This window comes from Papaver somniferum, chromosome 3, assembly GCF_003573695.1.
Source record: "Papaver somniferum cultivar HN1 chromosome 3, ASM357369v1, whole genome shotgun sequence".
NCBI classification, from domain to species: Eukaryota; Viridiplantae; Streptophyta; class Magnoliopsida; order Ranunculales; family Papaveraceae; genus Papaver; species Papaver somniferum.
The window spans coordinates 15,000,823-15,017,161 of NC_039360.1; the positions used below are offsets into that span (position 1 = coordinate 15,000,823).

Consider the following 16,339-nt stretch of genomic DNA (forward strand, 5'->3'; position numbering starts at 1 on the left):
TTTCCCGAAATTGGATTAATATCAAGTAATTAGGAATTAACGTCTGTGTATTTTACTTCTAATTATAATAAATCAATTAGAATTGCAGAAATAGAAAAGTAAAAAACACAACAAGATTTTCTTAACGAGGAAACCGCAAATGCAGAAAAACCCCGGGACCTTGTCCAGAATTGAATACTCTCAGAATTAAGCCGCTATACAAAATCTATACCAACTTCGTATAGTTGAGACCAAGCAACTAAACCTATAATTCACTTAGTTCCCTCAGTATCCTTGCGCCTCCAATTTTTAATAAGTCACACACTTGAAACAATTCCTTTGGTTCGTATTCCAAACAGTAAAGCTATATAAGTTATATAAGTCACGCACTTTTAAGCTATAGAAGATCCTAAAACGGGAGATTCTCAAAGATGTTCAATTCTAACATCCAGACATCTTGAACAGACTAATAAGAGACTTCCCAGGAAGCCTTTCAAAAAGGATGGAATTGTATCAAACATCAAGTAGTAGATCACTCAAGGGCGTGAAGACGCTCTGACTAGCTTAGCACCGTGATTGTTTATCATAGTATTAAACCACTCGCTAACCTGGGATAATCCTAAGGATTTCGTGGGTTTTTCGAGAGACTCGTGGTAACACTAAGGAGTCTCATGCTCGACCCAAGACCCGTGGTAACACTAAGGAGTCTTGTTGTTCTACCAGAGATCTGGACGATCCTGGGGAATCTCTGATTATTGTCTGCTAAAGACCCTGGATAACGCTGATAATTCTTTAGCCTTGGGAGATGATGACGGTCGGTTAGCGGAGAGATTGAGGCTTTGAGAGACGAGGCTCTTTGCATTGAAACAGAGCGACAAATTCTCTTTGTCAAAGCTCTTCGCTTTAGAGTGGAGTGACACAATGATCTTCTCCCTATAATGGATAGATGAAGACCTTTTACCATGATGTAAGGCGACGGATCTCTTTGCATAAAAATGATAGAGACTTTGGGGCGAGGGAGGTTCTTCGACTCGGATCGGAGGTTCTTGGGTTTGGGACGAAGCGACAAAGGCTTTCACCTCTGTCTGAAATGATAAAGGCTTTTCATCTCGGAATGATAGAAACTTGTTGCACAAAGTCTCTCCGCTTGGGATTATTTGGCTTTGAGCTGGCTTCTCTTGCTCGAACCTCGTCTGGCTGGAGTCTTAGGCTATGTCTTGATCAAGATCGTGTTTAAATTCATAAGCTTCTTAATATGGCATGAGCTAATCTTGTTCATGGGCTTGTGTGCTTGGACTAGGCCAGACGTTTGTAAAACCACACTATTTCCCCTTCATTGCAAATGACTATTTTACCTTGATCGTAAAATGATCTTTTTGTCCTTGGTTCAAAAGTCACCATCTATACTCCCGAATAGACACCATAAAATCAGGGTCAAAAATGTTTTAGTTGGCCTTGAAGAAACCAGATTGATAACCTTTTGGACCTAGAACTTCCAAGGGTTCATATTTTGATGAGGGGGATGTGGGACTCAATTAAACCAGAAAAAGAACAATCACATTCGGAGAAAAGGACGGGTTAGGAGTGCGTTTATGCGGTCCCTATCCGGAACCTTATGAATCTATTTACATACGCGTGTGAAGTACACATGACAAAAGCTTTTCTACAAATCTCTTGTTCCTCAATTTTATGAAGAACCCATTTCAGTCATGAATTTCATCAAAGTTCAGACCTCTCCTATTCTATCCCCAAATTCAGTTAATAAAAACCTAATCTTCATAAAATCTAAACATGGGTTTGTGTCGATTGACTCAAACTCAAACCTTAAAACTCAGTATTCATGGAAGATAAACAAAACCCTTGATACTAAAAGAAGGAAATTTGAAGTTTATTGTTCAGTGAATGACAGTAATGGTGATAAAACAAGTAATATATGGATGAAATGGATGCCCAAAGGAGACATAGCTGAAAAGGTTTTCAGATTAATATCAAGTGCTACTTCTAGTCCAATTTGTCAGTATGTTTCATCTCCTACCACATTTTTGCATTCTGTGGATCCTAGAATCAAATTGGTAATATTCTCACTGTTCAACATCTTTTCTTGTCCATTCAATGGAAATTTGATTCTTGTGAAAAAAAATTTTATGTTAAATGGATATGAATGTTTGTAGGTATGGTTATTGGCACTTGTTGTATTACCAGCAAGATCACATATTGTAATGCGATTCGGATTAGTTGGATACTTAGCTCTTTTGTCGATATGGATTCTCCCACGCCAAGTTTGGATGGTATGCTACTATGCTGTCACTTTTTTAAGCTCATTTAGTTACTTAACATGTGAGTGTTGGCATTGTTTGTCCACTGGTTAAGAATTGTGTTTTTTTGTGATTGGATGTTACCTCTCTTGTAGGATCAATTGGGAAGAGTTGGATTGTTGTCTGGGATTCTATTTATAATGTTGGGTTTGGGTTCGGATGGTGTACCTCCACTTGTTCAGTCAAGAACTCCACCACCTGCGATGATGGGATTGTCTAATATTCCAGCTTCATTGGGAGGTTATTCATATTTGGTTATGAAGCTTGGTCCATTGCAGCTTACAAGGAAAGGATTGGCAGTAGCAAGCACATCCGCATGTTTAACTTTCACCGTGAGCTCCTTTTCCTTGCTTCACTTATCAACTCCATATATATCTCTTCATGTTTACCATCAGTTGCTAGCATTACCTTAGAAGTATCAGTCAAAATCTTATCACGTATTTCGTGGCAGATATGACAAGTTGTTTAGCTGACTTGAGTTACATTTTGTATTTAGTCATTGAAATTACAATAACATTGAATTAGGTCTCTTTTCATGAAAGATCTTCCAAAGTGCAAGTTTGTGTCTATCTACAACCACACCGGAGGAACTTGCTGCCGCTTTAAGATGGTTTATGCTTCCATTAGCACGTGTTGGTGTTCCTGTGTCTGAAGTAATCCTCACCCTACTGCTTTCCTTGAGGTTCATCAGTCTAGTTTTTGACGAGGTAAGGTTGATGTCATTGCAGTTAGTTAAAAACCATCAACTCAACGAAAATATGGATTTCATATATTTTTTGTGCAGGTTCGTAATGCTGCACTCGGGATTGTAGCTCGAAGGATTAATTGGAAGCATTTGACAATAATGGAAACAGTTGAAAGTAAGTTCTTTATGGTTGATGCAGTTGTAGCTGGAGCAATGAATTTTGCACATAAATAATTTTGTTCCTTACTTATTTACTTGAATTTTGCAGTTTTCTTCATATACGTACGTCGAATCTTCAAAAATATTTTTAGCCATGCGGAGCAGATCACGCAGGTTATATCTTTTGACATTTTTGCTTTTATAAATTTTAGGCCTTGTTATTCCCCTCATAGTTTCTTTCTAGTTACGCAGTATGTCGACTATGTAAGTGCCATGCGAAAGTGGAATTATATTCCCACTGGTTAATGTTTAGTCTCATTGCATTTTCCTGCAAGATGATACCTGCACAAATAGGCAGTTTTAACTGATATGCTCTTCAAATATTCAAATTTGAGGATTAGCGTTGGCTAGATTGGCCCAATTATTTGAAATTGTTTCAGCCTCTGGATTCCCTATTTATCAACCAAATTTGGCACTGCAGGCTATGATTGTTAGAGGATTTCGTGGTGATGCAAACACTCATAAGATTTACTTCCTACGGAATTCATCGTTTCGGTTCGCCGATTTTGTTTCCTTATTGTTCCTCGGTGGTGTTATTGGCGCCGCAATTTTGTCTGAGTACTACCTCATCTGATACATGTAAGTTTTTTATTATATTCTCACACCTTCTAGAGAATACTTTATATGCAACCACATTTTTCGTACCGATCATTTACTAAACTGCAAATCTTTATAGATCTCATAAAAAAACTGCCAAAAGCTGGTATAATGATACATCCAATTTCAAGTGGGTGTGGGGAATCTGAACATCCATATGCACCGTATCCCTTCAAGCCATAGTTGTGCCGAGTGTGAATTCACAGGACTGATATAGGCGCGAACGGGGATGTTGTATGGAGGACGTAACATAATTCATCACATGTGGTGAGTGCATCTCACTTTTGATTAGTCCTGTCGGATTTAGCACCTAGCGGCGAAGGGGATTCTTTACTGTGACAAAATTAGTTGAATACTCTGAAGCTCTACGAAGATGTAGTAATTGTAGATCTCTGCACTTAATTTGTGTGAAGCATTATTTTAGCCCCACTTGGGATTGCATTTGTTCAGTATTACTCTGTAACTAACTTTTAGTCAAAATAGAGTTCGACTCAGAGTTCTGTTTGGAGGAATTTTTAAGCATTGCTTCATCCCCATTTGGGTTCAAACCAGGAATTCAAGAAACAAACAGATGCAAAAACACACAATCACCACTCCCATTATGTTGCATTCATCTGAAAATTTCTTCTCATAAGACATTACCACGACAGGAATGTTTCTCAGGGACAAAGTTTCTTTAATTGTTTTGAGTAAGCCGTAACCTGTCATTCCTGGCATTTCATAGTCCGTAATTACCATTTGAAACAACATATTACTGAGCAGAGCCTTGTCTCCAAACACAGCAGTAGTAACTTCAAAAACTAATGAGGTCCATGAGGATGTCGATGTAAGTAGTAGATGTTGAAGATGATGATGACATTTTGGAAAAGAACTTCTCGACAATCTTGCTGTTAACGGGTCGTCGTCAACTCACGAGGAGTTGCCAATGCCAGCTACGACCAAATGAGACTTGCAACGAGAGTTTGGGGTTACGATGCTCATTTTTGGGCCTCCAAACAAATTTGAGGCCCAAATATTGATGTCTTTCCTTTATTTTCGAATAGCAGCCAACAGTGATTAGTATCAACCAGTGCCAATATTAGGGAAGAAGGCTCTTATTGGGGCGTCACACTCTATTAGAGGGGCGTCAAGACAAAAACGGATCACCCATAAGTAATATAAAAAAATCCTTATCTCAAATAATTTTGTAATGAACAAACAACCCTTACTTAGCTAATTTTAATTTAGTTTAATTATTAATCTAATCTAATTAAATTAAGAAGATGAATTTTGTTATATACTTGGAATTCTGGGACAAAATTTTTGTGGGAAGAAAAACTAGAAAAAGAAAAAATTTTGGAGATTTTTTTTCAAAACCTAGATTTGATATTTTTAGACTTTCATGGCGAATTACGGTTGAGTTGGGCTTCGTTTCCAACCGTAACTAAATTTTACGTCTGGGTTTGGAAGAGGGTTGAGCTTCATTGCCAACCGTAAATTTGGTTTACGCCTAGGTTTGGAATAAATCCAAGCGTAACTGGTTTCCAATAGGACAAAACCAAAATTACGTTTAGGTTAGATTCGCCATCCAAACCCAAACATAAATAGTTTTCGCATGGTTAATTATTACTTATTTTACGTCTAGGTTAGATGTTGCAAATTCCAACCGTAATTAGAGTGATAAACTGTATACAGGCCTATGCGATGGATGATTCTTTTTTTTTTCTTTTTCTTTTTGGCTTGTAACTAGAATATTTTTCAGAATTGCAAACCAAACTCCTGTTACTGATGCAGTTATGTAGCTGTCATTTTTTGATCCGCATCATAAATTTGCTCAAGGTTGGTGTGAGGAACATAACATACAAGACAAATTAAGCGCTGGTGGGACTGACTTTAATGTCCATAAGCACTTGTTTAACTGATCGGAGGATTTCCGTCTGTCGACCAAGCATCTCATGTGGCGTTACTCATAAGACAAAGGGTCTGTTTACATTAAAAACAAAACTATTATCCTCTTTTTATGTTCTTGGCATGTCGACTCTATTCAACCAATACAAAATCATTTAGAAGTTACAGATGCAAGGAAATCATCAATTGATCTAATAGTAGACCCTTCGTGATGACCATCTTCATTGCAGCATTAATTTTCTCCGCAATCACCGTTGCCCTCTTCCTCATTTCTTCTCCATTATTGCCATTCATAACCTGTTCAATTGCATTCTGCACATCTTTACTCAATACTTCATCTTCATTTCCATTAGCCAATTGCACAGACACCCCCAGTTCTTCTTCCAACATCTCTGAATTAAAAGCTTCTTCTCCACCTAGACGTTTGTAATTACGTTTGTAGAAGATTAAGTTTCAATAATAGTGGATTATATCCATTAGGCTATCCATGACTAAATTACTGTAAGTCGACCTGCAAATTTTCACAAGAAGTTACCTAACTTTATTAGTCTCATAACTTTAGTTTATTGATCATCTCACCAAAGTGTGGTTCACTGAATTAATACTATACTAGCCATTAAGAAAAAATCATCACAAGCTCAGAAAATAATAGTTAGCAGGATATATAGTGAGCAGTAACAGCAGCAGTAGTTGAATCTATCTATCTATGTATACCTTAATTAGTTATGGCTTTTGAAATTTCCTGTTTCTCTATTATCTCTTCTTTTCTTTCTTTGGGAGGAACTGGAGCAGTTTTAGTAGTAGTACATGAAGAAGAAAAAGAAAAGTGAAAATGATGTTGTACGATTTTGGATGAACTTCTACACCATACTTGCTACATACCTTGCTAACTTGGCTAATATAGGTTAACCTGCAACAACTCAGAACTTCTACGCCATACTTGATCTCATAAAAAATATTCAGGCTTAATTACGTCTAAGTTATCCTGGAGAAAATTATAATCGAACCCAGACGTAAAACAATGCGCTTGGAAAGTTCATCACCCAACTTATGCGTAAAAGAAATACGCCTGGAAACGTCAGTCACCCAACCTAGGCGTAAAAAAACTACGCCTGGGAACTTCAGTCACCCAACCTACGCGTAAAAAAAATACGCATGGAAACTTTGGTGCACGTACCTAGGCGTAAACCTAAATTGCAATTCCTTCAAAACATCCAGAAACTTTTACGTCTGGGTTTTGTCTACTTAAAAACCAAGCGTAAATAAAAGAAATACGCCTGAATTCCCCTAAACCTAGTCGTAAACCTACATGCAAAATCAATTTACGCCTAAATTCCTCTAAACCTAGGCGTAAGTTCTTCAAATATTAGACCTACGCTTGGCTAACCTAGGCATAACACCTTCAAAAACAAAATTGAAACCCTAATTTGGCTTCGATTTGATTCAATACGAGTAAGAAAAGATGGGTTTGTCGATTAGTACCTTATATACACCATGGATTGTTGTTGAGGAGTTCGAAATTCCGAAAAATCAATTGCTTCAATCGGTGGTTGTTGAGGATAAAGTTGTTGGTCAGGGGGTTGATTGAGATTTTGATTACCATCACTGCAATCAGTTTGTTTCTTCCTCATTTTTCATACAGATTTCAATCCTACGAGATTCAATTTTTCGGATCGCCCAATTAATCGAAAATGATGAAATGAAATGATGTGAAAATTTACTGTGAAGAAGAAGAAAGTGTGAAGATATTAGGTTTTTATTCTGTTTTTGTTTTAATTTTAATTGAAGGGTAATTTGGACAAATTGCTATTGAATTAAAAGTATCCCTTCACCAGATTTTTGGTCACCAGATACCCAAATGAAGCCCCTCTAATGGAGTGTGACGCCCCAATAATAACCTTCTTAGGGAAACAGATGATACGGAATTACGGATGCAGATTTTTGATTTTTGTCATGGGTGCATAGAACATAGGATCACAATGATTAGCTTTGGCTCATGAGGAAGTTTTCGGGATAGGTGTTATGAGACAATTTTAGACCACTGTGCAATTTTCAGTCGCATGTAATTTGTGGATCACAAGGTACATTTTGGTTCACATGGCTATTGTGTTTTGGGTTAGCGTGGTAGATTCATGGTCACGCTCGTTATTTTCATGCGTTTGTTTCTTGGAACAAACCTTCACCATACTAGTGCCACTGACCACTTCACCTCTACATGTGCCAGGTTCAATAACAAACAAACAATGATGATTTCCAATTTTCCTACCACAGGAAGACAATATCTAGCCGAAAAATATTGGGCTAATCAAAACAGACAGCAAACAATAGGCCGAGCTCTTTTTTTCAGATTCACAATGTGACATTGTACAGAAAAAAAGACTTGGGAATCAATCACAAACATATTTCAAAAATAGGGATGCAAACTGGCTAGTCAGTTTATCAAGAAGAACACTTCTGGGTTATTAAAGGAAAACCCAAATTACATTCAAAATGACCCAACTCGGGAGTTAAAATCAGATGGTTCAGTAGCCAATATGATTATCCTTATCATATACAAACGGCAATATCTAGCCTATCAAACACCAATATGAGAGAAACATCCTTAACGACACATATGAAGTCAATATACTAAAAACCAGTATGAATAATCTCGGGCCAATCATGATAAGGAAAGTACCCAGTAGACTACAACCCCCACTCCTCTCAGACTCCCAATTCTCTGTTCCATGTACCTGAACCTATTTAGGTTCATCACCAGGCGTGACTGCTTCAGACTTTGAATTCCCAGGTAATGGTGAAGGAGAACCCTCAGCTCCCATCTCTGTTCTTAGCTCATTGATGCTCTGCTCCAGTTCATCTATTCGATTACCCATCTCATCAAGTGCAGAGAAGTTAAGGAAATCAAGAACTGTTCTTAATCACATAGATATCAAACGCAGTGATTCAAATTTGCTATTTTATAGGTAGACAACTATAATAAATGTGAGATATAAAATGTAAAATACAACTATAACAATCTCATGTTAGAACTACCAGCAATAGAAGTTCAACAACTAAATAGTGGGAAAAGGATATTCTTTGAGACAATGGTGTTAGACATCTGTTGAAACCTAGATTGCTGCAAAAGACAACAATTTATCAGAAAGGAATACACAATGAAAAATTGCCATTCCAGGGTTTGTAATGGAAGAGATCTCGAAATGTGCTGTGTGCAAGACAACTTACCATCTGCTGAAGAAGGCTTTGAACCTGAGACAGTAAAAGAGAGATTAAGTCAGACTCAAGCTTATCTGTCTTTGACAATTATAGAACTAAATAACCAAATAACACGTAACAGAAATAAGCCACAATCTAGTCTCAGCAATTTCCAATGTAACTACCTGACCATATATGTTCTACATTGTAGAGGGTCATAAACTTGTAGGAAAGTTTCAAGATACAGTGTAAAGCAAATGTACCCACAAAATTGATACTAAAACATGACTTGTAAATCTCAATACATTGAATAACTCTCTCAGAGAGTCAGAGGGCAAAAGATCATGCTTATAACTTAATCTGATAACTAATACTTTCTCATTCTAAAGCTAGGTTTCTTATCACATATATGAAGAATCACATCCACTATGTTAACAGCAAACCGCCCTTGAGAGTGAACATCGTGATTATGCTCATTCATTTTTGTCAAGCAAAGAATTCCTGTACAAGAAAACCAGTTAAGAACTTACAAATACAGTCATATCTGCGGGACTTTGAGTTCCTTCCGAAGCTGGTTCATGCTCGACTCCACCAGGTGTAGTAAAGCCAGGCTGACCCTAAAAATCAAACAACTTAAGAAATAAGAATAACACAAATTCAAGTTACGAAAAGAAGATGGAATCTGCATTTACACAAACATAAACCAAAGTATTAGAATCCTAAAGAGGATCATCATGAATACAAGAACTGGACCATAAGTAGAACATCAAGCTTAAATCCATAGCTGGAATGGCAAACACCCCGGTGTGTGAGAGAACTACTGCCCCTATCCCTTAAGAAAAAGAGTCTCTTACAATTTGCTATGCTATCTGTATCAATACGACTGAAAGAATCTACAAAAGGGTTGGTTAATGACAAGCTAATATAGCGTAGACAACAAGCCTAGTTTTATAGCATGTTCCACACTTCCATTTCAAATTTCAGTTAAGAATAACACTGAATCTTAGTTGCAAAAAAACAACAACTGGAATCTACATTAAAATCTTACAGCATAATCATCATGGATACAAGAATTGAACCACAATCATAGCAGCAAACCAAACTGGTGACTGATATCTCAAAACACACAGGTGTGTGAATGCAACTGTCGTTCTACTCCACACTTAGGTTCTCTTGCCTCTCTGGAGTACAACTAATATTTCTGTTTGCAAAAGGCCCTACAAGACAAAACCCTAATTTCATGGCTAGTTCCAAACCTTCAAACCCTTCTATGTCTTTTCTTTTTCTTTTCTGTGTCAACAAGAACAATTCTACTTCTCCAATTCTAAGGAAAATTATGATAGCCAATTAGGATTTAGTTCGATAAAAACCTAAGCATTCTTAAAATCCCTTAAATAAGCAGACAAATCATGTACTTTCACTACCCTAAACAGTTAGGGTTTTTGTCTTATATCACAAAATCGTCGCAGAAACTCATCCAACCAAATCGATCCAACAGGATAAACGCAACAAAATCATCTAAAAACCGATACAATAATCAAGTTTATATAAGTAGATCTACACTATCAGAAAACCCTAAATCATTAAACCTAAACATGATAAAAGAAACTGCAGGATGATTATTACCATAGGAGTATCGTTCTTCATTTTTCCAGGAAAATTTTATCTTCGATTTTCAGTTTTTTTTTTTTTTTTTGTATTCAGCTGTTAATGTCTGGTTCTCTCGTTTCAGATGAATATAATTTGAAAATGAAAAGAAAATTCTGAGAAAAGTCGATTTTAAATTTTGAAAATGAAAAGAAAAATAAAGTTAAAAGATGGAAATGTTATAGCGTTCGCTCGGGTGGTTACTTTGAGACTGTAAGCCTTAAACATCAACCGTCGGATGCTCCCATTAACTCAACGACCGTAATCCAATCAACCAAAACGTATATAACTATATAAGTATATGGTAGAAGTCTACCCCTTGGTTGCCGAAAATCAGCTAAATTACGATCTATAGTGCCAAAAGATCTAAATTCCCCAGGATAATCCAACATTTTACAATGACCCAAAATTATTTTACCATCTAAAATCTACATCTGAGCTCAAAAGTTACCGCCATAATCCAACATCTCCTTAAAAATTAAACATCAAACATTTACATTCTCGATCAATATTTTACCATGTAACTTACAATTTTCTCGTTAACCAAATAAATAAATAAAATCACATATTGCTAGTAGCTTGCCTCTTCTGATTTCTTCCATCTACTTCTTCCCATTGATTCCTTATCACAAACAGATTCCCTCTGAATTCTGGTTTGTAGAAAAATTGGTCGGGTATATTCAGCGGCCTGGGATTCAAAACTTAGTTCTGGGGGAGTTGCCGTTGGGTGTAGTGGATACAGGCCTCCCATCCTCTCCCATAGCTTGTCCTCATTTTGTAGCCATCCTCAAGTGCACATCCTGATTCTCCATCATTCAGCTCGTATTCATTTCCATCTTCATCAAAGTTTGCTGGAACTCCTGAAGATCCTAGAGTTGTTTGAATTGGCACCTTGGATGTACTGGAACAACCTGCAAGACCACAACAGAATGATAGCAAAGTTAGATTGGACTTGGTTTACTGAGGGACATTCAGAAAAGAGTCCATTACTCAAGAAAGTGCCAATTACAGTGATGGAGTTTTTCTCAGATATATATCATCAGCTCATGATTCTAATATTTGCATTTGTGCATTAGAGTGCAAGCACCATGTTAATGAATCTAGATTCCTAAATGACCAACAAACCAAGCTCTCTGTACTGCACTTTCGTTCTTAATTGTGTATACAGTGTCTACCTTATTTCAAAATAACAACAAGAACAAAAGCAAAAAGAGAGTACAGACAAGAAATGTTACTTTCGGGTTTTTCTTTTGGATAAATCTTGGCAAAAGTTGCATGCTTATTTATGAACTTAAAGTAGTTCCAAATAAAGCCATTAATTCAACTCCATCCCACACATATAAATAACTCTTAGTATATTGGACTCCAGCAAAACAAGAGTGAGGGCATATTGGACAGCAGTTCTGTTACCAAAACATGTCTTTGTTAGCTCACGTGATAATGAATTTGGTGTCTTCAGAGTTATTATAGCCTTCAGTCTTGAGTATGGGCAAAGATGTAACAATATGAGCATAACCCTCCATGGAAAATCCAGTTCCAGTGATGCCACTAGTTAATGTGCCAGAACCAATGTAAAGCATCTAAAAGACACATTAATTATATCAAACGTTAAAATTCATTTGAAATGGTTTATTGAAAATAAAAGTGACCAAGGAAGCTAGTCCACATCATCTACATATTTATCCTAAACAGGCCGGGTGGAAGAGATAGCATGTAACATGATGTTACTCAGAATGTTAGACAAGCTATTTTCTTCCATACCCAAAAACTTGCTCTTGATGGATAAAGTAAAGACATGGGGAGAGTAAATTCTTCGACATGATGTTACTCAGAATGTTAAGCAAATCTAATTCATGTCATCGGAATTCATTAACCACCACTCACCCTGCAGAACTTCTAAGCATGAGAGAACCAGAACATAAGAAGATGGCTTGTCACTGTAAGTGAAGGAAAGATACTAAAATATAAGAGAAAAGGAAAGATAGGGAAACAGTGACATGGAAAAGCAGACCTGGCAGGGATGCCGCACACCAAGCTCAAACACATGCAGCTTTGAAGTGATGAAAGGTGAAACAGGTACTACTTTTCACGCCAAGGTGGCCACATCCACACTATGGGACTGTTCCAGGAACTTCAAGACCAGCGTCACCGGGTAACCAGATTCTTCTAGATACAAACAGATGTGGGTTAACTGAACCAACCTATTCAAGGCAAGGTGGAACACGCACACATCTGAACGCTTCAATAGCAAACTAGATACTCAGGGAAGAGCTTTCATATGTCATACAATGCACACATCCTTCCCAAAATATTGACCCATGCATCTGAAAACCTAGAGCAAGAATTCAAATCATTCGCGCCCAAGTTTGGATGTATTTGGAGGACATCCATACATACTCCAGATAAGTATCCCACTGGTCCGGTTTCGTATATGAGAGGAAAATATCAATGTATCCGTAACATCCTATTAAAGATCAAGAACCAAAGGTTAGCAACAAGAGGAAAAAAACTTGACGGGTGTTGTAATAAAGACATTGCTAAATAAATAGTAAAATAATTTATTAGACCAAAAGACCAAAATCCAAAGCCATTCCGTAAGCCTGAAAACATACATAAATAAATTAATTAATAAACTTAACAACAAGTACGCAGAATGCGAAAACTAACCCATATTAAGGAAGTTGAATGGTAGGACTAAACTAATAAAAAACATGATAATCAACTAATTCTCTTCTTGTATTCACCCAACCTGCAGGTTCTTTTTCATCATTTACCAGAGACTGTTGAAAATCACTGATACTATAGAATTCTCTAGTTTCTCCTCCAGCGATGAAGGTTTTCAGAGAAAGCATGTTCTCCGGTTGAGCGTGTAGCTGATAATCCATGTAGGGGAAATGAAAATTATCATCATCACCAATATTACTACAGCCTGAGGTGGCTCCATTTTTCTTCTTAGTTTCAAAAATAGCACGGGAGCTGGGGCGATCTAGCACCTTGAACTGCTTTCTTTGTAAATTGTAGAACATAAGACATTTCCCATCAAACCAATACAATAACAGTTGATCAGAGAAACTCGATATACGTGTAGGTGGGGAAGTGGTAGTTGATTCACGGTAACAACAGAAGGGAGCTGGTAGCTGTAGGCCTTCCTCCTTAATCTGTAGATCGTAAATCTCCCCCTTGGTCCATACTTGCTTGACCTTGTCTTTTAGAATATAAAGTTGAACCTTAAAACTACAACAACAAAGAGTACTCCTCAGACCATTACAAGAATAACCCAGATGATGATGATGATCACCATTGCTGCTTATCATAATCTTCTCTGAACGTGCAACACAAAGGTATCCTTTAAACTCCAGAAGATGATGATCGACTTCTAAACATTGGTGCTCATCCCTTGTTGTCGTCGTCATTGGGGTCAGACGACATTCGGTAGGGAGTGGAATGAACTGAATCTTCTCGGTGTGGATGTCAAACGAGAGCAACATATCGATCGTACTAACATCATCATTATATGCAGTGCTATTAGTTACTCTCCAAAAAAGATGGCCACCTCCGCAAAGGGTGGCTGACCTACTATTAGCCTTGGAAGTTGTTGTTACCGTTCCATCAGAAAAAGGAGAAGATGGTGACATCTGATCAGCACTAATAATTATCTTTCTCCAGGAATTAGTTCCTCCCAGTGCAACAACCATGCAAACAAACTCTTGATCACCAGCAGTCGTTGAATTAGTAAAAATTAGTACCGCCTTATACTCCTGCGATGTTGAATCAAAACCAAAACCATGACAGAGATAGGTGCAGTTATACCCCCCTGAGTGGTAGGAGTTATATAGGCGAGGGCAAGTGCTTCGTTTCTGGTGGGGTTAATGACATGTATTGCACCGTAACAATCCGTAGGTTGAGTCACTAACTTAACACAAGCTAAACCATTACAATAACCTACTAGTTCACATACCTCATGGTAGCCTGTGCCCGGTAATAATTTATACTTAAGAAGATCATTATCCTTTTCTTCTTCTTCTAAACTGAATAAATAAGCCTCCTTGGAGCCATTCGTATCTCTTAATACCGGTACGTTGAGGAGATTAAAGATTAGGTTTAATTTTTTAGAGTTTTGAATAAAATGAGAAAAAGCAAATTTAGAATCTTTAAGAATAAAATTGTACCATTTCTTACTGACGCAGCTAAATCTGGATAGACCCTTTGCTTCTAATCGGATCACAATATTTTCGATTAGTTCCTCAGGGAAATATGGTGAACAAGCATCATCGATCTTAACTACTGATCTTTTCTTCTTCTTACTCTTGTGGTCTTCATCCACGGTTAAACGTTTCCCGTTTCCCAAAATTATCATAACTGACTGAAAAAACTAAACAAATTTAAGCTCACGATCATACGATAGGAGATTCAAGGTGTCGAATTTAAGCTCAATTGCAGAAGAAGAACAAACTCTGAACAGAAATGAAATTCCGGAAGAATAGATAGAAATCCCTACACCCTAGGTTTTTAAAGTTTGAGCTACTACACACACGTGTAACTCACACGCTATATATATTTTTTAATCTTTTCTTTTTTTTTTGCTAGGAAAGAAAAACTTCATCGATTAAAATCGGATTACAGCATTGTGGAGAAAATAGGAAACGTGGGATTCATCCCATTCACTTGTAATTTTCTCTATACGACTATGCGTAGCAGCTAAGTCTTCAATACTATTAAGGTTCCTTTTAAGGTGTTTGAACCTAATAGAATGAACATCTTAAAAGAAATAGACAGTCTTCTAAAACAGAGCAAGAGGACCAGTTAATCTGTCCTTTGATATTATTCAGATACGCCATAACATTTTTGACATCACTAATTAAGAAAATATCCTGGTAGTTTTTGGAGAGGATCCATCTAGCTGCCTCCAGAATGGCTAAGCTTTCAGCACCCTCAGAACTAGCAGCAGCACCAGAAACTAATTTGCAGCCAGGGGTGGAGCCAAGGGTTGACTAACCCTGGCTCTAGCCCCCCCTAAAATCTTAATGTTTGTATAAAAATCCTCCATTTTCTCTTGATTTTTGGATTTGGCCCACCAAATGCTTAGTATTTAGTCCACCAAACTCCATATATTTCTAAGAATTTTTTTAGCCCCCCTTGATGTATTTCTCTGGCTCCGTCACTGTTTGCATCCCTTGAAATGTCCAGCATGATTCACTGCCACAATACCAACACCAGAGTTATTAGTATGTTTGTCAAAAAAAGCATCACAAAAGACAAGTAAACTATTCTCAGGTATAGTATTAAGAAAGTTATCCTCATTGGCCGCAACAGATTGAGGATTAGGAACAACAAGATTGACCAAAGAGTTGGCAGTCTCATCTGCCAAACTAAAAGAAGTATTGGCAGTGAATTGAGGATTAAGGGACTTGTTGTCAAAGACTTTAGAGCACCTGTCTTTCCAAATACACCAAGCAACATTAAACACAATAGCGGATTTATTTAACAGATTCTTGTCAGATAGCCATTTAGAAATCCAATCCTTAATGTTAATGTCACTATTCAAATCTTGAGCAATAACATTCTTAACTACAAGGAGGTTGGACCAAACATTCCTAGCAAAAGTGCAATGGAGAATCATATGTTCTGGGGTTTCAATAGATCCATAATTACAGGATTTGCACCTGTTATCATGGTTGTTGTTGTAACTAAAGAGCTTACTACCAGTGGGAAGAATGTTTTCTACACATTTCCATAAGAAGAGTTGAGTTTTAGGCAATAAAGGAGTCTTCCATAGGGTCTTATGTAATTCTAGGTCTGGATTGGGTGTAGAATT

The 16,339-nt window shown here is 37.2% G+C and overlaps 4 protein-coding genes and 1 long non-coding RNA gene across 10 annotated transcripts; 1 reads left to right on the top strand and 4 right to left on the bottom strand.

Annotated features, from left to right (window-relative positions):
- Positions 1–1,651: 1,651 nt before the first annotated feature.
- Positions 1,652–4,307, top strand: LOC113355374 (protein ABCI12, chloroplastic-like). 2 transcript variants are annotated; one of them, XM_026598215.1, is made up of 8 exons: positions 1,652–2,051; positions 2,151–2,267; positions 2,390–2,626; positions 2,837–3,001; positions 3,079–3,154; positions 3,248–3,312; positions 3,620–3,777; positions 3,875–4,307. In XM_026598215.1, the coding sequence occupies exons 1-7, from the start codon at positions 1,689–1,691 to the stop codon at positions 3,770–3,772; spliced, it is 1,176 nt and encodes a 391-aa protein (XP_026454000.1). In that variant the 5' UTR covers positions 1,652–1,688; the 3' UTR covers positions 3,773–3,777; positions 3,875–4,307. The 2 variants fall into 2 exon arrangements, with proteins under 2 accessions (XP_026454000.1, XP_026454001.1); XM_026598216.1 differs by having other exon boundaries at positions 3,899–4,307.
- A 1,438-nt stretch (positions 4,308–5,745) lies between these two features.
- On the bottom strand, positions 5,746–7,568 carry LOC113360948. The gene is made up of 2 exons (XR_003364881.1): positions 7,165–7,568; positions 5,746–6,193 (listed from the first exon to the last, which is right to left on the bottom strand). It is a non-coding gene; the product is annotated as an uncharacterized LOC113360948 (long non-coding RNA).
- A 494-nt stretch (positions 7,569–8,062) lies between these two features.
- Positions 8,063–10,660, bottom strand: LOC113355375 (heat shock factor-binding protein-like). The gene is made up of 5 exons (XM_026598217.1): positions 10,504–10,660; positions 9,408–9,494; positions 8,908–8,931; positions 8,758–8,800; positions 8,063–8,563 (listed from the first exon to the last, which is right to left on the bottom strand). Exons 1-5 carry the CDS (start codon positions 10,522–10,524, stop codon positions 8,421–8,423), a joined length of 318 nt encoding a protein of 105 aa, XP_026454002.1. The 5' UTR covers positions 10,525–10,660; the 3' UTR covers positions 8,063–8,420.
- Positions 10,661–10,983: 323 nt separating this feature from the next.
- LOC113355376 lies at positions 10,984–14,990 on the bottom strand. Of its 5 annotated transcripts, none has more exons than XM_026598220.1 (4): positions 14,694–14,990; positions 13,274–14,588; positions 12,536–13,124; positions 10,984–11,435 (listed from the first exon to the last, which is right to left on the bottom strand). In XM_026598220.1, the coding sequence occupies exons 2-3, from the start codon at positions 14,217–14,219 to the stop codon at positions 12,970–12,972; spliced, it is 1,101 nt and encodes a 366-aa protein (XP_026454005.1). In that variant the 5' UTR covers positions 14,220–14,588; positions 14,694–14,990; the 3' UTR covers positions 10,984–11,435; positions 12,536–12,969. The 5 variants fall into 5 exon arrangements, with proteins under 5 accessions (XP_026454005.1, XP_026454004.1, XP_026454006.1 ...); XM_026598219.1 differs by adding an exon at positions 11,760–12,104 and having other exon boundaries at positions 13,274–14,990; XM_026598221.1 differs by having other exon boundaries at positions 12,536–12,988; positions 13,274–14,990.
- Positions 14,264–14,881, bottom strand: LOC113359033 (putative F-box protein At2g02030). The gene has a single exon (XM_026602730.1). It carries the CDS (start codon positions 14,879–14,881, stop codon positions 14,264–14,266), a length of 618 nt encoding a protein of 205 aa, XP_026458515.1.
- Positions 14,991–16,339: the final 1,349 nt, after the last annotated feature.